The sequence below is a fragment of the Manis javanica genome, chromosome 11, assembly GCF_040802235.1.
Source record: "Manis javanica isolate MJ-LG chromosome 11, MJ_LKY, whole genome shotgun sequence".
Classification (NCBI taxonomy): Eukaryota; Metazoa; Chordata; class Mammalia; order Pholidota; family Manidae; genus Manis; species Manis javanica.
In genome coordinates, this window is record NC_133166.1 from 86,749,501 (window position 1) to 86,776,593 (window position 27,093).

Here is a 27,093-nt window from a genome sequence, read left to right on the forward strand (position 1 = left end):
TTTGTGGCTTTCTGAATCATTCCAAATCACTACTCAAAAAGTCTGCATTTGTATGGTATGTAGTGGTGGCTGACAGTTTGAGTAGAGGAGATTATACTTAAACAGAATATGGAGAATTGGAAAGGATGCAAAAAAAATTAATATCATTAATTGAAAGGTATTGTATAGAGTACTGTTCTAATTTTTTTCTTTTATAAGTTCTAAGGGACCCAACAGGCCTACTAAAATAAATTTTCAATAGCTTTATTTTACTTTTACATTATTGATTTCATGGCTTATAGGCTTTTTAAATGCTTTACTTTCATATAGCAAGATTCTGTTAGTAATGCCATAACAATATTGCTATTTGCTACATACTAAATGTCCTTTATGTGTCTGGCATTTTGCTAGTTGTTTGAATTCTTAGAACAAATTTGCAGTGTTGGCATTATTAGTCTTATTTGAGAAGTGTGGAAACAGGTATTGGTGAATGTTCTTATCATGGCTGACTTCAAGCTACCAACTGACTTGAATGAAATTAGTAGAGGGGGCTTGGGAAGAAATGGGCTCTCCAGCACTATGACCAGGCTCTAGCATACCACTGACTGAGGCTCTTAAAAACAAAGTAACTTTTCTTTGAGACTTAGATTAGTCTAGTCTAAAGACTGTACTCTCTAATACCCCTTTTCTTTCTGAATAGCAAATAGCAAGGTACTGCCTCTTTAACTTGAGGACGATAAAAAGCTGGAAGAGAGAGAGGGGAGAGAAAGTAGAGAAAAAGGGAGTGGGAGAAGGAGGGGAAAGGGGTCTTGTAAGACTGAAAATTGAGAGCAACTGATTCAGACTATATTGCAGGTGGGAGAAGAAAAACATTAGACTTACTAAAATGATAACTCCAATTTCATCAAAATAGGCGGCAAGCTACTTGGTTGTGTCACTCTCAAGAGGACACACAAAAGAAATGATAATAACGGCTACCACATTTGAAGTGGGATTGAGTTCAGACAACTCCCTTCTCGCAACTGATGATCTGTTCTTTACCTCTCTTATTCCCACCAACTTCAGCCATTGTACACATAAAACCAGCCCAACAAAGTAGCTAATGTAGATAATAAATAAAAGTCTCTTATTCATATGACACAGAAAACAACTGCAATTTTCTGGGAGGTAAAAAGGAAAGCAGATGTGCTAAGGTACATTCAACATTCACAAAATTGCTTGCTGTAAATAACAAGGGGACAGAGTTTCAGAGTATATCTAGAATGAGTGTTTATGCACTTGAATTTTTCAGAGGCTGATTATGAAATATTAATCTGAATTTTATATAAAATCCTGTTATTATATGTAGCTTTGAGATGTATAAGTTACCAGATTTAAAAGTTTTTCATATATTTTAAACCAATTACATAAAAGCCATGTATTTTATTGAAATGTTCTGAGTTTTCTAAAGTCTGAGTTGAGCCAAGTAGCTGTAACACCTAACAAGAAAGACAACACATTACTAATTTTATAAATGTTTCCCTTTGCCACTCTTGCAAAATTATCTGGTACCAAAAACATGATATTGGATAAGAGGAAAAGAAGGCAACTTTGCTACACTGACACAATTTCTCATTAGTTCTGCAACTACAAGTATCTAAAATGTTTATGCAGGAAAATATTAAAATAATTCTGAACAGGGACTTTATAAAAAAAGAAATATCATTTACTCTGTGTATAGATAACCATAACTCATGACCAAAAGTACTAGTTGAAACCAGAGGGTAAAAAAAAACCCTGAAATTTAATTTTGCTGGCCAGTTTTCATATCAGATAAGAAACAGATATACATACATTCCCTTCTAAGTTGTTAGATTTAATGACATAATATTCATAATATTTCCTTCCCCTTTGAGTGACTATAGATCCTGTAGTGACATCCCCATTTCATTTGTGATATTGGTAATGTATAGGTTTTGGTTGTTGATTAATCTGATTAGGGGTTTTTCAATTTTATTAGTCTTTCCAAAGAACCAGCTTTTTGAGTTACTGATGCTTTTATGATTTCTTTAAATAAACTTTTGATGATAGAATAATTTTATATTTCCAAGAATTATGAAGATTATATACTAAAGAGTTTCTATATACTTCACACCTATTTTCCCCTATCATTAACATCTTACATTACCAATGCACATTTGCCACAAAAATGAACTAATATTAATACATTATTATTAACTCAAGTTCATTCTTTATTCATATATCCTTAGTTTTTATGTAAGGTACTTTTTCTGTTCCAGGATCCTTTCCAGGATACTACATTACATTTAGCCATCTTATCTCCTTAGGTGCATTTTGGCTGTGACAGTTTCTCAGGCTTTCCTTGTTTTTGATGACCCTGACAGTTTTAAGGAGTAACAGTTGGGTGCCTCATCTGGGATTTGTAAATTTTTTTCTCATTAGACTATGCTAGGGTTTTTTGGAGAAAGACACAGAGGTAAAGTGCCGTGTTCATTACATCATAGCAAGGCTACATTCTATCATAATTTAACACTGTCTTTGTTTGTTTAAGCTTTATTGAAGTATAATTGACAAAAATTGTGTATTTTTAAGGTGTACAACTTGAGTATAGTTGAGATAAAACTTTAGTTTCAGGTGTACATGATTCAACAATTGTATACATTGCAAAATGATCACCACATTAAGTCTATTTACCATCTGTCACCATACAAATTTATATACTTTTTTCTTGAGAGAAGAACTTGTAAGGTTTCCTTTCCTTGGCAACTTCAAATTTGCAATACAGTATTATTGACTGTGGCCCCCATGCTGTACATTACATCCCCCCATGACTTTTTTGTTTGATATATAAATATATATATATATATATATATATATATATATATATATATATATATACACACACACACACACACACACACACACACACACACAATCTTATGTTGGTTTCAAATATACAACAGTAGTTCAACAGTTACCCATGTTATTAAATCCTCACCCTCACTAGTACAGCTGATATCTGTCAACATAGAAGATATTACAGACTCATTGGCTATATTCTCCATGCTGTACTACTATCCCTTTGACCAACCTACATTATGATTGAGAATTTTTGTGCCCTTTTACTCTCTTTCCCCTCTCCTATGGTAACCACCAGTCTCTTCTCAGTGTCTATGAGTCTACTGCTGTTTTGTTCATTCTGTTTTGCTTTGTATTTATATTCCACAAATACATGAAATGGTATGGTAATTGTTTTTCTCTGCCTGTCTTGTTTCACTGACCATAATACCTTCTAGATCCATCCATGTTGTTGCAAATGGCAGGAATTCTTTTCTTTTTATGGCTGAACAATATTCCATTGAATATATATACCACATCTTCTTTATCCATTCATCTACTGACAGACACTTAGGTTGCTTCCATATCTTCACTATTGTAAATAATGCAGTAGTAAACATAGGGGCACATGTGTCTTTTTGGATCAGGGATTTTGTTTTCTTCAGGTAAATTCCTAGAAGTGGAATTATTAGGTTAAATGGTATTTCTATTTTTACTTTTTTGAAGAACCTCCATATTGCTTTCCACAGTGGTTGCACCACCCCATGACTTTTTTATAACTGGAAGTTTGTACCTCTTAATCCCTTTCACCCATTTCCTGTTCCCCTCCTTCCCTACCACACCTCTCTGGAAACCACCAATCTGTTTGCTGTATCTATGAGTTGTTTTATTTGTTCATTTATTTTTTAGATTCCAGATATAAGTGAAGTCGTATGGTATTTGTTTTCTCTAGCTTCTTTTACTTAGAATATAACTCTTGAGATCCATTCATTTTGTTGCAAATGGTAAGATTGCATTCTTTGTTATAGCTGAGTAGTATTCCATTATGTGTGTGTGTATATATATATATGGGTCTCACATCTTACCCATTCATGTTGTTTGGTATTTTTAGATGTTTTCCATATCTTGGCTATTGTAAATAATGCTGCAGTGAACAGAGGGGTATGTATATCTTTTTGAATTAGTGTTTTTGTTTTCTCCAAATATATAACCAGAAGTAGGATGGCTAGATCATATGGTAGTTCTATTTTTAATTTTTTGAGGAAGCTTTGTACTGTTTTCCATAGTGGCTACACCAGTTTACATTTCTACCAATAGTGCATGAGGATTCCCTTTTCTCCACATTCTCACTAATACTTGTTCATTTTTGTCCTTTTGATAATAGCCATTTTGACAAGGTGAGGTGATAGCTTACTGTGGTTTTGATTTGCATATCCCTGATGATGTTGAACACCTTTTTGTGTGCTTGTTGACCGTCTGTATGTCTATATGTCTTCTTTGGAAAAAAAATGTCTTTTCAGATTCTCTGCCCATTTTTAAATCAGATTGTTTGTTATTGAGTTGTATGAGTTCTATATTATATTGTGGATACTAATCCCTTATCAGATATGGTTTGCAAACATTTCCTCCCACTTGTAGGTTGCCTTTTCATTGTATTGATTGTTTCTTTGCTATGCAAAAAAGGCCTTTAGTTTGATGCAATGTCATTTGTCTGTTTTTGCTTTTGTTGCCTGTGCTTTTGGTGTCATATCCCAAAAATCATTGCCCAGACCAATGTCAAGAAACTTTGTCACTATGTTTTCATCTAGTAGTTTTCCTGTTTTAAGTTTTTATGTTTAAGAACATGATTTAACATTGTTGATGCTGACTTTTACCACCTGGCTGAGGTAGTGTTGGTCAAGTTTCTCCACTCTTAAGTTACTCTTCTTCCCCATTTTCCATACTGTACTCTTTGGAAGAAAGTCTGGTGGTCAGCAAGGTGGTTCCACCAGGAATGATAAGTTATGTTCTATCTCTTTGAGGGTGGAGTATTTACATTAATTATTTGAAATTGTTCTCCACAGATTTGTCTATCCTTCCTTATCTACCCTCCACACTCCTCCCCCATCCACTACAAACACCCTTATTTAGTTACTTATATCAGTACAGATTAATGGATATTTATTTCATACTTTGGGTTATAATCCAGTAGTACTTTATCTTTTTTGCTCATATTATTCTACTTATGGCCATTGGGAGCTCTTTCATTTGGCTTCTTGTCCTTTTGACATACCCCATCATTGTGCTTGTTTGAGCAATTGTCTTACTTTTTGGCACTACAGGACCCATATTACATATTTCCTATCTCAGTCCTAGAATCAGCCATTTCTCTAAAGAGCCCTGATTCCTTTTACTGGAGAATGGTATTAAAACTCAAGATCTGGGTAATAGGTGTGCTTGTTTCTGAGGCACTGTTGCTTCCAGGTCCTCGCAGTTGACAGAACAAGGAAATATATGTGTATATACTGACCCATGTATATATATGCATATCAATAAATATTTCAAAATGTTGCCATCACTGTCTGTAAAAACTGAAACATAGGTTCATACTGATGTTTCCAGCTCTTAACTGTTACCACATGGATCATTCTACCTTCCTTTCTTGGTTTATAAACTCTATAATGAGGAACCTTACTCCCACAATCTGCTACCCATTTACTTTATTGTTGACTGCCAATACAATATGCATGTATAGGATTTCGGAATTGTTAATCCAGACCCTTGTGGGAAACAACTTCATCAACTAAAAATACAGTGCTTATATGTAATTTATTTACTTTTAGTTTTATCAGATTGCAGTAATTTTCAGTTACTCACTGTAACACCTGTTCCCCCTAATGCCTTCAGTGAGTGTTTCATTCATATTAGAGATAGATTGTTTTATCACATTTTGCATTCAATCCTAGGGTTCCTGACTTACTAAATGATTTATTTTGAATACATATCCTTTAAGGTGCACTCTTTTTTGCTGTAAAGTTCTGTGGGTTTGACAAATGTGTAGTATCATGTATTTTCCATTAGTGCAGAAGAGTTCTGCCTAAAAAAACTTCCTGTACTTCATCTGTTCAACACCCACTACCTTCAACCTCTTGGCAACTACTGACTGTTTATTGTCTCTTTGGTTTTGTCTTTTCCAGAATGTCATACAATTCAAATCATAGATTATGTAGGATTCTCTATCTGATTTCATTCATTTAATAATATACTATTTATTTATTTATTTATTTAAATGTTTATTAAAAGCATTTATTAAAAAAAGAAAAAGCATCTATATAAGCACTAAATTTAGAAGTCTTCAAAGATCTACATAGGAATCAAGGTTCTTGTGAATAATGTGGACCTGGGTGATTTTAAATATTTTTTCTTGTACCTTGTATTTTCTTAAAGAGTAAAGTAAAAACTTTAGAGATTTTTCTATGATTTTTTTTTTGGTATCATTAATCTACAATTACATGAAGAACATTATGTTTACTAGGCTCCCCCCTTCACCAAGTCCCCCCATATTCCCCTTCACAGTCACTGTCCATCAGCGTAGTAAGATGCTGTAAAATCACTACTTGTCTTCTCTGTGTTGCACAGCCCTCCCCGTACACCCCCTCACACTATACATGTTAATCGTAATGCCCCCTTTCTTTTTTCCCGTCCTTATCCTTCCTTTCCCACCCGTCCTCCCCAGTCCCTTTCCCTTTGGTAACTGTTAGTCCATTCTTGGGTTCTGTGCTTCTGCTGCTGTTTTGCTCCTTCAGTTTTTTTTTGTTCTTATACTCCACATATGAGTGAAATCATTTGGTACTTGTCTTTCTCTGCCTGGCTTATTTCACTGAGCTTAATACCCTCCAGCTCCATCCATGTTGTTGCAAATGGTAGGATCTGTTTTTTCTTATAACTGAGTAATATTCCACTGTGTATATGTACCACATCTTCTTTATCCATTCATCTACCGATGGACATTTAGGTTGCTTCCAATTCTTGGCTATTGTAAATAGTGCTGCGATAAACATAGGGGTGCATCTGTCTTTCTCAAACTTGATTGCTGCGTTCTTAGGGTAAATTCCTAGGAGTGGAATTCCTGGGTCAAATGGTAGGTCTGTTTTGAGCATTTTGATGAACCTCCATACTGCTTTCCACAATGGTTGAACTAATTTACATTCCCACCAGCAGTGTAGGAGGGTTCCCCTTTCTCCACAGCCTCGCCAACATTTGTTGTTGTTTGTCTTTTCGATGATGGCGATCCTTACTGGTGTGAGGTGATATCTCATTGTGGTTTTAATTTGCATTTCTCTGATGACAAGCGATGTGGAGCATCTTTTCATGTGTCTGTTGGCCATCTGAATTTCTTCTTCAGAGAACTGTCTGTTCAGCTCCTCTCCCCATTTTTTAATTGGATTATTTGTTTTTTGTTTGTTGAGGTGTGTGAGCTTTTTATATATTTTAGATGTCAACCCTTTATCGGATCTGTCACTTATTAATATATTCTCCCATACTTTAGGATACCTCTTTGTTGTATTGATGGTGTCCTTTGCTGTACGGAAGCTTTTCAGCTTGATATAGTCCCACCTGTTCATTTTTGCTTTTGTTTCCCTTGCCAATAATATACTTTTAAGATTCATGCCTTTGTGTGGCTTGACAGCTCATTCCTTTTTTTTGTTGAATAGCCTGTTAAATAGTCACTACCTATCAAAGGATATTTTGGTTGCTTCTAGTTTTTGATGATTACGAATAAAACTGGTATAAACATCTGTATGCAGCTTTTTGTGGACATAACTTTTCAAACAGTTGTGTGTATATTTAGAAGCATGATTGCTGGATTGTATAACTCTATAGGACTATGTTTAGCTTTGTGAGAAATTGACAAAGTGTATTTCACAGGGTTTGTACCATTTTACATTCTTACCAGCAGTGAATGAGAGTTCTAGTTGTTCTTGATCTTCACGAGCCTTAAGTATTGTCATTTTTTTGCATGCTAGCTATCCTAATAGGCGTGCAGTAGTATCTTATTGTTGCTTTAATTTGGATTATTTTCCAATGACAGATAATGATGAGCATCTTTTCATATGCATATAAAGCAACCTGTCTATTTTCTTTGGTGAGGTGCCTGTTCTGATCTTTTGTCCATTTTTAATTGGATTGTTTGTTTTCTTTCTGTTGGGTTTTAAGGGTTCTTTGTATAATTTGAGTACAAGTCCCTTATCAGATGTGTCTTACCAATACTTTCTTAGGGTCAATGGGCTGTCTTTTTCTTTTTCTAATATTCTTTTTTTAATTAAAAAAAGAAATGTTTTTAATTTTAATGAAGTCCTTTTTATGAAATTTTTTTCTTTCTTGGATTAAATGCTAGAATTTTTCCTATATTATCCTTCTAGAAGTTTTGTAGTTTCACATTTTACATTTATGTCTATGTTCTATTATCAGTTAATTTTTATGAAAGATTTTAGATCTGTGTGTAGGTGGGTGGTTTTACATATAGATATCTGATGTTCTTGCATCATTTGTTGAAAGACTATCCTTTCTCCATTGAAATTGCCTTTTTGCCTTTGTCAACTACAGTTAACTACATATTTGTGTCTGTTTATGGGCTCTCTCTTTTGTTCCATGGATATATTTGTCTATTCCTTTGCCAGTACTATGCCATCTTGACTTCTGTAGCTTTATAGTCAGTCTTACGATCTGGTACCGTTGTTCTTTTTTAATATTATGTTGGTTATTCCTAGTCTTTTTCCTTTGCATACACATTTTAAAAATATTTTGTTGGTATCAACAAAATAACTTGCTAGGGATTTCCTTGGGATTAAATTGCACATTATAGATCAAGTTTGGAGAATTGACACTATTCCAGTAATCAGTCTTCCAAACCATGAAGATGAGATACCCATTTATTTAGATCTCCTTTGATTTCTCTCACCAATATTTTGTAGTTTCTGCATATAGAGTCTGTACCTATTTTGTTAGGTTTATACCTAAGTATTTGTTTTCCTTTTGGAAGGAAGGAGATAATATAATTTGAATTTTTATAAGTTTCCAATTGTAATTGTTCATTACTGATACATAGAGAGCCAATTGACTTTTGTTTAACTTTGTGTCCTGTGTTCTTTCTCTAACTGTTTATTGGTTGCAGAAGATTTTTTTGTAGATTCTTCATGTTTTTCTCCACAAACATTCATGTCATCTACAAATAAAGCCAGGTTTATTTCTTCCTTTCCATTCTAGATGACTTTTATTTCTTTTCTTGTTTAGTAGCATGCTGAATAGGAGTGGTGAGCACATCCTTGCCGTATTTCCCATTTTAGGAAGAAAGTATCCAGTCTTTCACCATTAAATACAATGTTAGCTGTAGGTTTTTTTGTAGATGTTCTATATGACGTTGAGGAAATTTGCTGAGTTTTTTTTCTTTTCAATTCATGAATGAGTATTGGATTTTTTTTTTGTCCTCAGATGATATAATTATAAGACTTTTCTTCTTTATCCTGATTATATGGTGGATTGTATTAACTGATCTTTCAAATGTTCAACTAGTCTTACATGCCTAGAAATCGCAATTTGTTGTGGTGTATAATTCTTTTTATACATTGTTGGATTTAATTTGCCAATATTTTGTTGAGGGTTTTTATGTCTATATTTTTATGAGAAAGAAGTGTTCTGTAGTTTTTCTTATCTTGTCTCTGATTCTGGTATTAGGGTGTTGCTTGCCTCATAGGATGAGTTAGACAGTGGTTTCTCTGCTTCTGTTTTCTAGAAGAGATGATGGAGATTTCGTATTACTTATTTCTTATATGTTTGGTAGACTTTACCATTGAGACCATCTGGGCTTGGTTCTATTAAACAAGGTTTCCTCATCTTTGACTTCCAAGATCTCAAATTTTTTCTAGTCGTTAGTTAATTGTGAGAGTTTTCCAGCTTTTAGCTCGCTAGCAGTTTTCTTTGTCAGCAGTCATGTAGTTTAATTTTACTCAAATACAGCTTAATTATGCAACCAATAGCTCAAGAGGATCCCCAGGCAGATTTGAATCTCTTTCTTTGTAATTTCCTTTTCTCTGGTACTTTATCCTGTAAATCCCATCAGCCTTAATCTCCCCAAATTCCCATTTCTGTCTTCTCAAATTCAGTGAGACCACTGTGTTTTGCCTGTGCTTCCTTTCCCTGTGCCAATATTCAGAAAATGCCTCAGAGCTTAAAATCCAGGGCTATCATAAGATTTATCTGATATGTTTCCTTCTAGGGATATTGTCCTGTGCTTCTTCTTTTCTAATATCTGAAAAACTTTCATATATTTTGTCTGGTTTTCTAGTTGTTTATATCAGGAGGGCAAGTTCAGTATCAGTTACTTGTTCATGGCAGGAAATGGGTGACTTACAGTTTCATTTTTAGCACAGTATTAATTATATCACTAAAAGTCTACCACTAAAGAAATTTTACTTTTTGATTATTTAAAATATTTCCTATCACAAAGCATGTTTAAATAAAACCTAGAAATAGTAAAATCCTTAAACCTACATTTGGTTCTATGTTTACTTCAGCAAATTCTTCTGAATTGAGGTTACTGTTTAGAAGATAAATTATGCTCAGTATGTCTGAATATCTGTATATTAGCCTAAATGTGAACTAGATTGCATTTTTCTAGTGTGAAGAATTACACGAGTCACTTAAAGTACCTAATTTCCTAATTTTATACCCCCCTAAAAATTATTGAGTCCTATTCCTCAGATGTTTCTTTTGTTTTAATTCAGTGATTCTTAGAAGGGACCACTAAGTTTGCTTCATGTGGAGACCCATTCACTGGCACCATTGATAAAATAAAGACTCAGAGCATCTAAGATAAGGGCAAATAACCATAGCAATTATTATTGTTCACTTCAAATGTTATGTTATCTTTGTAAAATCTTGAGTAATTTACATAGATATCAGCTGCATCATTATCAACCAAGAGTTACTAAAAGTTAGCATTTCATAATATTCTCCAAAATTGCTGTTACATGTCTACATTATTATGGCATAAATAAAGGAGTTTTAGCAACAGCCATAATTATAGTTCTTATGTTCCCTGGTATAAATACCCCCAATATTTTAAGTAAAAGTTGATTGTCATGTGAGAATATAGTAACTTATTCTTGGTCCAGTAGTGGAATCAGTTAGAAAAAAGGGTTGTGGAATTTTGCAGGAACTAGTAGGTATAGTGACATCATTTTTTGAAGTAATAATATGCACAAGTATCAGATAAAGGAGAAGGAAAGACCATAGTCAACCAGAGAATTCATCCTGAATCATTAGTCTCAAGATCATACTTCTTAATAATAGCAAGAATTTAACTAATACATTTTTTTTGGAAACTTTAGAAATATTTCACTTTTCAACAAAGGTCATAATGCCTCTGTTAGCTGTATACTAGAGTTATATTGAGTTTATAGGTGGCATGAATATGTTGTAAATATGCCAAAGCCTTACTATAAATCAGTAACTGAGCCAATAAAAGAAACACATCTCCTATCTGAATATAATCTGTATCAGTTGTCTCAAAAGTGTGGTATGTACATCCCTGGGATAATATAAGATAATCCTCTAGGGTTCAGGTTATAAAAGTATTAGCACTTCTGTTGATATATTTTTAATCTCATTCTGCTTAAATTAATATTTATGTTTTACAATATATGTAACATTAATACAATAGTCCACGTATATAATTTGTAAGTAAATATACCTAATTAGACATGCATGCTCAAAATTTTTTCTCTGATGATATGTGTTGGAGTAAAAAGTGGAACTCTCATTCTATACTGTCAGTCAGTGGTTCTCAACTGTGGACAGTGGAGTTTTGATTGTCATGACCAGGAAGTGCGCGTGTATTTCTGGTATCTAGTGGGCAAAGGCCAGGGATGCTGCTAAGCATCCTTCATTTCACAGGGCAATTCCCCCCACCCCTAACATGCCCTGACCACACACACACACACAGACTAAATCAGAACTAAAAGGAACTTGAGAGACCTTGCTACAGACTGTATTTCCTCTTCCTTTATAAATGGAGAGCAAAGAAGTCAGTCTAGCCTATGTTTACTTTCCTTTTCACCTCACTGTAGATTAACTACTTGGCTTTCCTATTTTCATGTCTATATTTTCTAGTATCTCAAAAACAGGCACCAAAAGAATTGAAGTTATGTATAAACATTCAGAATTTTGTAAAACTAGGAGGATAGTCTGAGAATAGAGGAAAAGAGGTAACAAAATGTATGAAGCCCTCTATTATAGGATCTTAAATATTTGTGTGTGGTTTTACACTTCTGAGATTACCTAATTATGTTCATTAAGTTATACTTTTATGTATTTGTATATTACCAAACTTTTTGATTTTTTATAAAGTAAATTGGTGTCCTGGTTCATTGAAATCTAAAGAGAAAGCAGCTACTGAGAATACTGACAGGAGAGAATCCATCATCAGCTAAAATGCATTATTTTGCAAAGCAAAGAATAAAAAGTGTGTGATCCAGTGATTTTGGCGAAAGACCTGGACTTGGGGTTTTATTTCTGATTTTATGTTCTTTCAACACATGATCCTGTGGTCTATCCAACTTTGTTTTGGTGTCATGGTCTGGAAAAAATCTATTTATAGCAAGAATAAGCATTCACTGTGAGTTTTCCATTTTAGAACATACATTTTTAGATAGTGAAGACCTGTCCTTATTTGCATTTATATCTGAATCAAACATGTTTTATTTCTAAATGTACTTCTATGCTTTAAATAAAGATGATTCCAAAGAGATACAAAGCCTGCCTTACCAAAGTGTGGTAAGAATTAGTGGCTTCAAGTATTATAAAAATTAAATAGAACAGTATTCTATCACCATCTAGTTGCTTCTACTTTTGATAACATGTGCCAAAGAATGTGAGCCAGCTGCTCCTCACTCCACTGAAATGCTTTTAAGGATTGTGGTCAGCATAACTGAATTGTTAGCATGATTCTTAATTAAAATGGATAATCATCTAGTTGATATATGAGATTCTTCCTGAAGTCAGGGGATAAGCCTCTCAGAGCTCACTCTAGATTCAAAAAGAAGCTTAAAATAGGTAACAATTTGAGAGTTAAAATCAGAATTAGATGCATTTAATAGTAGGACATATATCAAACTGTGTGTTCAAAAAATTTTTCAATCTGCAGTGAACCAATACATTAGCAAAATACAATAAAAATGAATAACTAGAGAAATGAAATAAAAAGTAAGCTGTACTTTTTCTTATTAGATTCAACAGTCATAAAATTACTTTGTTAGGTTTCTATAAAGATTTCTAAACACTTATTCTCTATAAAGACTTCTAAACACTTACTCTCTATTTTTGCATTCATCGTGACACAGCTTCATAGCAGTTTGTGGATCACCAGAGGTCAGAGAAACAAGCTGATTGCAATAGAAATTATTTGAAATATAATTTCCTTTTCTACTGTTTACATCCTAGTCTTCACTAAGTACAAATTCCTGCCTAATCTCAGTTGAAATCTTACCTTCTCAGCAAAGCCTTCCTTGACTTCCTAAACTGTCTTGGGTAATCCATCCTCTATGCTCTCACTTCACTCCAAAAGGGCCTCCATTATATCAATATTATATTCATTTATTTCACTTAAAGAAAATGTTAAAGTAGTCCTTAAGAGCGGGGTTCTAGGAAGATTCGTGGCACATTTTTGAGATAATAAGTCAAAATCTGTTTCATGAATGAAATCAGAAGTGAATGAATAAATTGCAGCAAAATGCTGAGCTGAATCAATACAGTGGATGAAGGAAAACTTCATTTTGTGGAAAAAAACAAAGTTTCTTAGTCTCAAAAGTTAGACTTATTGAATCAGAATCACATTCTTATAAAAATAACCATTGATAGACAAATGAACACATGCATCCACTTCATAACTGCATAACACAGTTTGGGAGGGAAACAACACATGGACACAAAACAAAAACTCAAACCACTGAAGCTAACTTTCTAGCAACACTTTTAAACAACTTTTGGTAGGGAAGGGGGTTGCAAACTAGTGCCCCAAGAGTTTTAAGGTAACTTTGTGCTATACTTAACGTTTTTTCTTTTCCTTGCCCCTCCAACTATAACGATTTGGTATCCTAGCAGACTCCTTCAGTTCATTGCATACATGAAAGCCTACTGAGTACTCTGCTGGACACCTTGGAGAACACAAAGGAAACTTGAGCATGAAGAGATTAAAATCTTTTGATGAAGTCAGAAATACATAAAACTAACTAAAATGCAAAGTAAAATGCATTAGCTGGTAAGTGTAATAGACTCATGAATGAAGAACTTTAAAAATATATTTTGCTTAAAAATTTCAAGTGTTTATAGAATGCTTTTCAAATTTTTATTTCTTCTGAGTCTGGAGAACAACTGTCATGTAGGACACGTCAATATTGAAGAGGATTTAACCTGTTCTTTGGATAATAAAACCAATAATTCAGAGATAGATAGACAGATATTATACTGACCTAGTTTGAACAACCCATCAATAAATGGGCAAATTTAGCCTCCAAAGCTAGAAATGAATCTACAGGAGTTGAAAATGGTAGGGTATTGAGAGGTGTACAGACTTCTGCCCTGAATGTGTAACTGAGTAGGCAAATGGATACATAAATTTCAGTACTTCTTCCTCTGTGGCTGTACAACTATTGCTTTTACATTCCATCTCCAAGAGTGGTTTAGGAAAGAAAGAAGTACAGAAGTCTGAAGTCTTAGCATGTGGGCACTATCCTTGGGGAAAGTTCGATCTTGCATCACTTTTTGGGTATGCGCATGTCTCTAGTTCCCACAGAGAAGCTGATCCCTGGCAGAGGGAGGGTAGACACTGTGAGACTGAGTCATGACTTGAAAAAAAGAGAAATAATTTTTAAATGGAAGAAAGGCTCTTAGTAGGATCAAATTTCTGTAGTGAAATAGGAAGCAATGAAAAAATAAGTTTAAATCTGGGTTATATTTGAGGGAATCCATCCCAATAATTTCAGATTATTTTGCTATGACATAAATCCTTGTGTATTCATGTGGCAATTACCTTTATTCTTCTTCACAAACATTGACTGATAATTTTCTCTTGTATTTTAACCCCACCTGCCAGCTGTATAATGCTCTTTAAATATGGTCCATTGGATAGTACAGGTCATGTTTTTCAGCGAATGTTAAAAATGAGAATAAGTGCCACAAACCCTCTTTTCTGTCCTTTTTTCTGATGAGAAGTTTATTTATTGGAAAAGTTTTACAATGGTAAAATAAATTACTTTTGTTTATATTTTATGAGTCCTCTATATTGAAAATAATAAAAATTAAATTTTCAGCACTGTACTGAAAAACCTAGGAAATGGTTTTATGACATTATATTTCCTAAAACATAATAAAATCTATTTGGAAGCTCTTTAACCTTTCTTTCTTTACATTTTTTCTTTTATCTCCCCTCGTACCCTTTCTTGCTCAGAAGCTAACACAGGTACTTGATATATCACTTGCCTACCTAGATTTAAATGCTCTCTTTGAGAGGAACCTACTCTTTGTTTCCTTGTATCTAACAACTTCTTTTGCCTCATACATACATGAGACTTAAGATAACAGTTTCTGCATCAACTAAATTTGCATTTCTGGCAAAAAGCTCTTATCTTAACAAAGCCGTATTTCTTGCCTCTTTCTTAACCTCTTCCCATTTCACATTATTTTCATTTTCTTCTTTTAATATTCCTCTGTATCCATATCCTTGAAGAAACAAATTGATTGTCTCCACCACTGCCCCAACCCTACCTCTCCACATGCACCATGGTAGGTATTTTGATGTGGTCTTCATGGTATAAGAGATAATGTTAAATAGATGCTCAGTGATCCTTCCCACTACTAGTCTGAAGTTAGGTACTTATATTTTAGATCTTTTTCATATCTTATTAGTTAATTCAAGAAATATTTATTGAATGTTTATCATATGCCAAGCGGTAGGGAAACTATGGAGAATAAAAACAATAATGGAAATAATAGGCTTGTGGGTAAAAGAGGCATTGATTCATAATCTCACAAGGAAATGTACAAATACAACTATAATTGTAGTAGGGAGATGATATGGTTGTGAAAGCCTATAACAGGGAGATCTGACATGGTCAAGGTGGTCAGTAAGGCCTTCCTCAGGAAGTAACACTTAAAAAATCTGAAGCATGAGTAGACAGGTGAGGGGAGGAATCCTTCCAGGTAGGGGAAACAGTGTGAGTAAGAGCCCTGCGATGGGAGGAGGAGTGGCTGGTATAAAGGACGGACTGGGAGGATTCAAGTTTGTCTTTAAGAGAGAGGCTTGAGTGGTGAGGTAGGTAGGGACAGGCTATATTAAGGAATTTTGGTTTTGTGTTATCTTCTTAAGAGTTTTGGGAAGCCATTAAAGGTTTTAAACAGGATTCAATAAATTTGTATTTTGAAAAAGATATTATGACTACAGTAAGAATAATGGTTTGCAGAGAGCCAGGGTAGATGTAGGTAGGTGAATTTAGGAAGCTGTTGTGATCCAGGTGAGAAAAAGTAGTACATTGATTTAGGGGATATGGTGAGAAGTAGATATAATTAAATCAAATAATACTGAGGGAAAGTCGGTAAGACTTGAGGATTGGCTACTGAATTGTAAGAGAAGAGGATGACTAAGGGTTGGGGCTTCAATAAGGAACACTGGAATGAGACAAAATTTTAAAGGAAAGATCATGGGTTAGAATTTATACATGTTGAATTTGAGATAGCCACAAAACATCAAATGGAATATATGAATAGGTTGCTTGAAAGAGACAAGATTTGAGCTGGAGGTATAAGTTGATATGGTAACTATTGCTGATGATGTGCATGGTGAGAATATGGAAAGAGGGTGGTGCCAAGGACCCAGCTTTGGAAAACTCCCAGCATTTCAAGACTAGATAGAAAAGAATGAACCTCAAAGGAGACTGAGAAGGTGTGATGAGAGGTGTTAGAGAAAAACCAGAAGTTTTTATTTTTTAAAAACTTTATTAGGAGTCACATTGTTTTTGTTTTCATTTTAAAATGCATTCATATTTTAAAAAATCATTGCTTGCAACACTTGTCTCTTAAAAATAATCTGTATTTGGCCCTTCTAGACATATCTTTGTCTCTTAAATGAGACGCAATTGTGTACGTGTCAGGTGTGTCTTTGAATTCTACTACTTAGAAGGAAGGTAGTTTTTGCCCCAGTAAGTGTTTCATAGGGAAGCAGATGTGCTCCAGTGATAGGAGATGAGAAGGGGATGTTTTGTTATTAATCACTTCACTTTGTATAAACAAGGACTTTGTATTTTTGAAAGATGTCTTCTTTTGGTTAATGGAAATGAATCCTATTTTTAAAGTTTTTCATCAGTTACTTTAAGAGGTGTGTACTCTCTTGTTCTAGTAACAGAACTTCAGAAGTCTTTGTTAATTGTAGCATATGTCATGTCTTCTGTTACAAAAGAACATGTGGGATATGTAGAACAGAATTTCAGTATAGACAAGGTATGTCTTTAGATAGGAAGTGGTGGCAGACAATTTGTAAACTGAGAAAGCCCAAATATTGCCTTTTTATCTCTGCTTGATTCCCTTAGTTCAAATAAATCTGAAAAGACATCTTAATAAGAAACTAATGTCCTATTCTAAACTTTAAAAAGGAAAGAATTTTACTATTTAAACTAAATAACAGAGTGTATAAACTTAATGTTACTCTTATGCTTTTCTAGCCTACATTTCTTAACTGTGTATCATAATTTGTAAAATTCTAATTTAAGGAAGTTATGGAATCCTGAACTGGGAATCAGGATACATATGTGTTTTTTTTTTTTTTTTGCTCTTAACTAAGTAATTATGGACATATCTTTTCTTTCAGGCTTTATTTGATTATATGAAAGAATTGGTTCAGTTGACTGTGACTTGTCCAGTTCTCTGTCCTCTAATTCTGATTCGGTGGGTCAGTGTTAAGGCTTTTACATATATTACATAAATTAATAATATAAAATGAAAATCTCTTGTAATCACAAAAATATCAGATTTTATTGTTAAAAAGTAACTAAAAATAGCAATGGGTTTTCTCTCCATGTACATTCCTCCATGTACATACTGACATATTAATGGTAATATTTAACAAAAGTGGGATTATGCTCTACCTTTTATAGTATATCTTGCTTTTCTACCTTATCTCTTGGATCTCTTACCACATAAATTTCTCTCTTAAGTTTTTTCTTCTTATTATGAATGTAGTCTATACTTACAGGCAAAAAGTAAAACTGAAGATCTCAGATGATTTCTCAGTTGTACTCCCCATGGGTAATCACTCTTATAAAAACTGTGTGTATCTCTGTAGCACGTATTAACTATACGAGGGTTTTTTTTTGTTTGGATGTGTACTATGATTTATTTAGTCACCCCTCTATTGATGGTCATTAGCATCTCCTCACCATGCTTCCTTCCAGTAAAAAAATGCTATGATTCATAAAATGCAAGATTGTTGGTTTTTTAATTATCCTTTATTTATATGTTATAGATAGTCTTTACTGTCTCCAAGGAAAATCTTCGGCTAGGATTACTATATCTTTGATTTTAATCTCACAGCCATAAGCCTTACTAAGTATCTGTAGGATATACACACTTTCACAAAATATTTAAGGCAAATGTTCTCACTTTGTCCTCAAATCCCAACATGATTTTTTATTTTGGTGAACCTGACTGAATCTCATGGGAGCCTTGAGAACTCCTTTAGTCCTTTTATTTAAAAATCTGTCTCTAGCTTGTTAGTCACAATTTGGTCCATGAAGCAGTAGCTTCAGCACCACCCAGGAGCTTGTTAGAATTGGGGAAGCTCAAGCCTTCATCCACGTGTACTAAGGCAACATCTACCCTTTAATTCCATCATCCACACATCACAATCCGAGGAGCATGGATTTGGGAGCAGGTCTGTGACATTGCCTTTTTTTGTGTTTGATCCTCTGTGCTCACATGCTGAGTTTGATCTTTCTTTGGTTCTTATTGTTGTAATATAGAGAGGGGGTGAAAAAAATAGAAAGTTTGAACTAAAGAGCTGAATTTACTAAGGGAAAGAGCCGTTTCCCCTCTGCTTGTATTGCACCTTCCACTGGTAAGTTCTCCTGTCGATTTTTATCTAGTTTTTACCATACCAGTAATATGGGAAAGAAGAGAAAATACAGTCAGTTCTGCTATCATGCTTGCTTTGAAAATAAGGATTTGTACCATGTTGTTGGTATTAGAGAACAGTTTGAGTAGCACGTGAATTTTGTGTTTGCTTATATACCATTCATCTGAGAAACACTAGCTGAATGCAGAAAACTATGTCCAGGTAAACCATGCCACATACCATTAAAAGGCATATATTTCAACCAGCTAACAGCTACCTTAGTTCTCCATGTGTGCTTTGAGCCATATTGATCCATTTATGGTGTTAGAGTTCTCTTTTGGCCTTAGGTAACCCTCCTTCCAGCACTTCACAAAAATGAAAAAGCAGTAGGCCTTCTGATACACACTTTCACATGTAAGCTTATTTATTTCAGCATTTAGGTGTTTCTTAACCATTTAATGTGTAAAAAATGGTCTACAGTTTTTCTTAACTTCCTATCTTTTTTTATGTAAATATATATTTTTTACTGAAGTATCATTGATACACAATTTTATGTTGGTGTCAAATATATAACACAGTGGTTTAACAGTTACCCATATTATTAAGTTCTCACTCCAACTGGTGTGGTTACTATCTGTCAACATAGAAAGATGTCATTACAGAGCTACTGACTATATTCTCCATGCTGTACTACTATCCCCATGACCAACTTACATTATGATTGAGAATTTTTGTGCCCCTTTGTCCCCCTCACCCTCTCTACCCACCCACCCCATGCTTCCCCCAGGGTAATCACTAGTCACTTCTCAGTGTCTATGATCTACTGCTATTTTGTTCATTTTGTTTTCTTTTGCTTTTATATTCTACAAATAAGTAAAATCATATGGTATTTGTCTTTCTCCACCTGGCCTATTTCACTGAGCATAATTCCCTGTATATCATCCATGTTGTTGCAAACACCAGGATTTCATTTTTTTTAATGGCTGAACATACTCGATTGTATATATATACCACATCTTTTTTATCCATTCATCCAAAAAGACAAGAAATAACAAGTGTTGATGAGGATGTGGAGAAATAAGAATGCTCTTACACTGTTAGTGGGAATGTAAATTGGTATAACTGCTGTGGAAAACAGTATGGAGGTTCCTGAAAAAACTACAAATAGAAATACCATTTGACCCAGTAAATCTACTAATAGGGATTTACCCAAAGAAAACAAAATCCCTGATTCAAAAAGATAAATGGAGCCTTATGTTTATCTCTGCATTATTTACAGTAACCAAGATACGGAAGCAACCTAAGTATCCATCAATAGACGAATGGATAAAGAAGCTTCCTATCTTTTTTATGCATCATCGTTGAAATTTCTGAATGTTGGTCCCCCACCCCACCTTCCCCATAAGCCCTTTAGTTTTATTGTGCAATCTTGTGTAATATGGTGATCTTTAGGAATGCTTGTCACATGATAGCTGACTTGTTTTTAATAATAGAATCTCAATATCAAAAGACTCAAAAGAAATTGGTTCTATCCCTTATTGCCTCAGACTTGTAAAAAATCTCTTTATGACCCAATTCTCTAATACCGTGTATACTCCCCTTTCTAATGTAACCCTTGCCTGATCAACTGGCAGTTCTAAGAGGGCAAGGACAGTGTCTGTCCTGTTTGTTTTTGTTTCTCTAGTCCTAATATAGTGCCTAATACATGGTAGGTACTCAATAACTGTTTGAAATAGGATTCTATGTGAATGTAAGTACGTAATTATTTAGAGAATTCAGATGTTTGTTTTGACTTAGCAACCAGAACTGTTCTTAAAGCTGCTTTAAATATTACTTTTTATTAATACAATTTAAAAGAAGTTAGTTGATATCTGAAGTGGCAGAAACATTCTTGTTCTGACATTACAATCAGTTGCCAATTTTGTACTAGGATTCATAATGAATGTGGTAATTCAGTGGTACTAGGATTATTATTTCTAATTTTAAAAAGTTATAAATCTTGTGAATATTTTCTTAAAAAGTCATAAAGTCATGAAATATATTTGAGAAAATTCTAAAAATGAAGAGTGTCAAGTTGTCTTAAATTCAGATGAAAGTTGAAACTTGGAGAAATAACTAACATAAGTGATACTAAGCTTTCATTATGATAGAAGATAATTTGAGGCATTTGTCAAATAAACTTTAGCCAGTTATGAGAGAGATTAATTCTCTCTTTTATTTCTTAGCTACTCCTAGAGACTGCCACTTCCTTAGTCTGCACTTCTTTTGCTTTCTGATTTCACTTGAATATTTTTCTATGTTATTTAATATTTTCTAGTTCCATATTCCTTATTTAAATAGGGAAGTTTATGGTAAGGAGAATTCTCATAGTTCCTCAAAAGAACTGAGTCAATGAGTTTAGAAACTATAATTATTTTTACTGTACCTATTTAGTGTATTGAAGTGTTTTCTCATTTAATACTGAATCTCTGAATTTCACAATGTTGATTACATGGCTCAAGTTCTACTCCTACTGTGCAACTTTTTCCAAAATTATAGTCTTCATTTAATTTTCCATTGAGGTATTTTAATAGGGTGGTCTTGATTAATTTCCCTCTCCCCTAAAGCCTGTGAAATTAGACATTTCATTCTGTTACTTTAAAGATACTCTGAAATAGGGAACACTCCAGTACTAACGACAAAAACGTCTGTGTTATAGACCAAAGGAAGTAGTCATGAAATTTTAAAAAGTTTATTTATTTTGATATAATTATGCTTTTATTTTGTTATTATTTCAAACCTATAGAAAATTTGCAAGAGTGCAAATTTGCAAGAAGGCAAAGAAACTCCCATATTGCCCTTTACCTAGATTCAACAGTTGTATACATTTTGCCTCATTTGCCTTATGTTTTATCTACCTTTCCATGCATAGTTTTATTCTTGAATCATTTGAGAGTAATTTAGGAACATTATGCCCCCTTATCCCGAAATACTTCTGTGTGAACTTCCTAAGAATAAGAACATTCTCTTTCATAACCAAAATAAAATGATCAAAGTCAGGAAATTTAATGTTTGTACGATTCTATTTTCTAATCCATAATCTATATTCAAATATTGTCAGTTGTCTCAATAATGTCCTTTATAGCTTTTTTTTTTTCCTAGTTCAGGATCCAATCCAAAATCTTGCATTGCTTTTAAGCATATCTTTTTGGTCTCTTTTGAATTGCAGCAGTTCCATTTTTATTTTCCAGACCTTGACATTTTTGAAGCAAGGGGGACAGTTGTTTTATAGATCTTAATTTGAGATTATCTGGTGTTGCTTGTGATCAGATAACAGTTATGTATTTTTTGCAGAAATAACACAGAAATGATGTTCTGTCCTTCACAGTTCATGATATTAGGAGGTGCATAATGTTAGTTTGTTTCAGTATTGGTATGCATATATGCATTGTGCGTGAGATTGTAATATTTCCAGAATATCTCACCTGGTTTTAGTGTATCTGCATATCAACAGTTGTTCCTCAGGGGTGGAGAAAGGTTCACCTCCATATCAGTGGGTAATTACCTGGGCAACCAAGGGCTTATCTGAACCTGAGAGGTTGGGGTGAGGGCTTGCTTGCTTCTGCCTGAGCAGGAAAGAGACAGCCCGGACTGCAGTTTATAGGCAATAAGAGGGTTTTAAACTATTTCTCCCTTTGACTGATTTCAGTTTTAGAGGTATTTTGGTCCCAGGATTTCCTTTGCCTGGAGTTACAGCATTCATTCATTCTTTTCAGTGTATTTACTCCTAAATAGAAGTATTTAGGAATAAGCCTGGAATATACAGAAAGTAGATTTGAAATTTCTAGCCCCTAACAGTGGATAAGCAAACCTACTAAATAGAATTGAGTATTGCTGATAGTTTTTTAAGGTAAAATTTATTAAAAAGTGCATAATCTTAAGGGGACAGTTGGGTGAGTTTTGACAAATACATGTATCCATACTTACATCTCTATCAAGACTAAGAAAGTGTCTGTTACTTCAGGAAACTTCCTGATGCCCCTTTCTTGTTAATTATTCTCTCCACGACTGACAACTGATTCTCTGATTTTTTTTTTCCATTATGGATTAGTTTAGCCTGTTTTAGAACTTGATAGAAATAATCAAGCAGTATACATTTCTTTGTCTCCAGTTCCTTTTGTTGATATAATACTTGTGATATTCTTCTACATTATTTTATGTATTAGAAGTACATTCTTTTTGTGGGTGAGTAGTATACCATTGTATGAAAACACTATGATTTGTTTATTCTACTGTGATGAATATTTAGGTTGTGTCCAGTTTATGGATATTATAAATAAAGCTTCTATGAACATCAAAGTACAAGTATGTGTATTTTCATTTCTCTTGCATAAATGCCTAAGAGTGGAACTGCTGGGATATAGGATAGATGTATGTTTATCTTTATTAAAAAACTGTCAAATTTGTTCCATAGTAATGGTACTATTTTATGTTGCCCCTACCAACTATGAGATTTTCGGTTGCTCCATATCCTTGGCAACATCTGATGTTATTAGCCCTTTAAATGTTAGCCATTCTAGTGAATGTGAGTCCTATCTTATTTTGGCTTTAATTTGCATTTCTCTGATTACTAATGAGGTTGAGTACTTTTTCATATGCTTATTGACAATTCATATAGCTTTCATTGTGAAGATTTCAATTCTGTTTGCCTGTTTTTAAAAATTGCATTTTCTTTTTAATGAATTGTAGAAATTCTTTATATATTGTGGTACAAAGTGTGAGAAGTTTGTATTATGAATATATTCTCCCATTTTGACTTACTTACTGATTTTCTTAATATGTTTTCTATTGAACAAAAACTTTTGTTTTTCATGAATTCATATTTATTAATGCTTTCCTATCATAGTTATTGTTTTTTGTATTCTAAGAAATCTTTACCTTCAGCTCACAAAAATATTCACTTATGGTTTCTTTCACAAACTTTATAGTTTTATATTTTACATTTGGGTTTATTTTCCATCAAAGATGAACTTTTGTAGATGGTGTGATGTGCATAGAGATTAGAGTTTAGTGTTTGTTTTTCTCTGTGAAAATTCACATTTCTAAGTGTTTTTTTTAAACAAGGGAAAACTTTACAATTGTAAAACACTAATATGATGTATTTTATGCATTGAAAGCTGAATATTTCAACATTTTTAATATAGAAATGTATATGCTTAAAGAAATGAAAATGTAAACAAATGAAAATGAGATCATTGTTTTATGATAATGTAACTAGAACCTTTTAGTATGTTTTAAAGAATAGGTTAGGTGTATATGAAACAGTATTTCTACAGTAATAAGAGGGAAACTGAGAAGTGTTCTTCATTCTATACATTCTACCAATAAATGGTTTCTTAGTTCTTCAGATGAAATCATTATTTTTTATACAACTTCAAAATGATTTGATTGCCCTGTTATATCTCTTCTATTCATGGTCTAGTGTGTCAGGCTTTCCATTTGAAACTCCTGTTCTCAGGAGTTTATGAGCAGGCAGTTGAAAAAAAATTAACCAGCCAAAAACTTGGCATTCATGATCTTGGTTCAATATAAGTAAGGTACTGGCTTTAACAAAATTTTAAATAGTCAGCTCTTTTTAAAAGTTTTAAGTAGCACAAAGAGGAATGAAGGAATTTCTTTGGTTAAATAGATAGGAAATATTTTTCCAGACAACTTATCCCAGTTAGATTTGCAAAGCAACCTTTTCCCTTCTAGAAATCATTTAAGTATATATGTTCATATGTTCCAGTTCCCACAAAATATTGCCTGAAGACTTTACTTTTCCTTTGCTGTAGTTCATAGCAAGTATCCTCTATCCCTGTTCTCTTTTCTATCCATTTATGCTTTTTAAATTCTCTCTAGTATATTTACATTAAAAATGGCTTTAATGTCATTCTTTTGTCCTTTTTTCCTCTTTGCAGTGCCTACTTGAATAAAGCAGTATATGATTTTATACTAATAAAGCTAATAAAAACAGTATTAGCTTTGAAAGAAGTTTATGTAAATAGCAATAATTTTTCTTGAAATCAAATTTCTGAAATGCAGACTTGAAAAAACTATTCTGAAGAGCTGCTACATAAAGAGCAGGCTTTTAAGTAAGCTTTTTTCTTCTTCCTGAATGTGTGCATGTCAGTTTGAGTACTTTCACAATCTGTTTTTAACCCACTATCATTTGCATAGCTAACACTAGGTTACTATTGGTCCCTGAAGGTGTTTGTGGGTTTTTGTTGCTTTTATTTCACTTCTTATTTTTTTTAAATCATTTCCTGAAAGCCTAGCACAGACATGTAGCCTACTGCAGGAAGTAAGGTGATCTTCTGGAAATATTTTTACTGTCCTCTGAAGATGATTTGCTTCACACAGGAGATTTTTGGGTGCTGCTGAAATTCGGAGATCTGGCAAAATGGGGTAATAACATGACACCAGCTCTTAAGCAGCAACATCTGCTGTGGTTCAAAGCCACACAAAGAAAGCTGCTTAAGCAGTTGAATGTCTTGGACTGCACGGACAAGTGTGGTTCAACTGCAAGGTCTGCAAAGTAGAGGAAACTTAAAGTTGAGAGAAGTTGTTTAAAAAACAGAGTCGTGGAAGATGAGCATCTTTAAGAGACAAACATCACCTTGCCCTCCAAACTATCGAAGATCTTTGTCAGAACCTGCTTATGCAAATGCAGAGATAGGAACGAGCCTGAAGAGCTATCCGTGGTGTGCTCCAGTGAGAAGCAAGAGAAAGGAAGGTGAACATGCTGTTCCCAATCTTGGAAAGCCACTGGGTGCCTATCGGTGGCAGACGCGTCCCAGCTTCAGGTGGAAAGGTGGCAAAAACGAGAGATTGCAAAACAATAAAGGACACTTGGATGAGCCACAACAAAGAGTCCTGCCAAAGATGGCTGGTAATAATGATTCTTCCTCTGCTAACAAGGTCCTTGGAACGTCAGCAGAGAAGATGAACCTGGTCAACACCCAGTCCCTTCGGGTTCCATTCGCCAGATCTCTTTCAGAGCCAGAACCCCACTGCAGTATCAGTTTTGTGAGGTCAGTGGAGTCTGAGCAGCAAGGATATTTCATCCGTGGCATTTTCTCTACTCTTTCCAATGGCTTCTCCCGGATGCTGAGTCTAAAAGGAGAATCAACCAATGAGCCAGTAAAAGAAGGTATATTGTGATGAATAAAGGGAAGAAGGGATGGCTCAGATTTGATTACTATTGGAATTTTAATTGTGTTTGATAATAAGCCAATTTTATTTGCTCATTATGAAACAAGTTTAGTACAATTTTTATAAAAATGGTGAACACTTCAGAAACCCTCTTTCAGTGAGTGATTAATAGTAAACAATGGATTTGGTAAATTAAGGAATTTTTTTAGTATGTTATGCTCTTGAACTCTATTTTGGGGCCTGTGTCAGTGTTTTGTTTTGTTTTGTTTTAAACCCTTATTTATCCCCATTGACCTACTTTTGTAAGTTAAATGCAGTTTATTTAGGGAGAGAAATAAATAATTACCTCCTGACAAAGTTGAGAATTAAAATAGAATTTCTACTATTATCTCACCATAAAAATTAACAAATATTAAGAGAACTATTTAGAGCAGAATTGTATTGATAGCTTTTAATAAATGGAAGTTTTGATTTGGTTTTATCATAAAATACACAATTTGAATATGGAAGCAGAAGATGCAAAACTTGAATTTATTCAGATGACAAAATAGAAATTCTGACAACAGAATCACCAAATTTGAAAAAATCTCACTTAGGACTTGTTTAAATTTAGAAGTGTTTTATTTTGATAGTAGCATTGTTAATGCCAAAAAAAGAGCTCATAAATTCTTATCTGATTGCCTTGGAAACAATTGACCTTACCTTATGAACTACTGTACTCATGTGTTAGGACCTATGTTTGTTTTTTGTTTCAAAGACTTAACACTGAAACTCTGATAATATCTTCATCCAGTTGATGTCATTTGTGGAAAAGCTCTTACCATAAGAAAACTTTAGCCTATCTTTATTATAATTGACTGTATCAGCAAAAGTTTAGATTCTTTCTAAAATTACAGGAAATTGGTGAAGAATTTTATTGGAGTACAATTGAATTATTTAAAAAATAGAGTTGGAGAATGCAAAAG

The 27,093-nt window shown here is 33.7% G+C and overlaps 1 protein-coding gene across 7 annotated transcripts in view; it reads left to right on the forward strand.

Annotated features, from left to right (window-relative positions):
* The window catches only part of RASAL2 (RAS protein activator like 2), a 396,637-nt gene that overhangs the window by 94,867 nt on the left and 274,677 nt on the right, over nt 1–27,093 (forward strand). Inside the window, exon 1 of one of the 7 annotated variants that reach the window (XM_037022378.2) lies at nt 24,954–26,126. The exons of 4 other annotated variants lie outside the window; for them this stretch is intronic. In XM_037022378.2, the coding sequence (XP_036878273.2) occupies nt 25,565–26,126 (562 nt within the window). In that variant the 5' untranslated portion in view covers nt 24,954–25,564. Of the gene's footprint in view, nt 1–24,953; nt 26,127–27,093 lie in introns of those variants that run through there. 2 more of the 7 variants (XM_037022376.2, XM_037022377.2) reach the window with 2 other exon arrangements.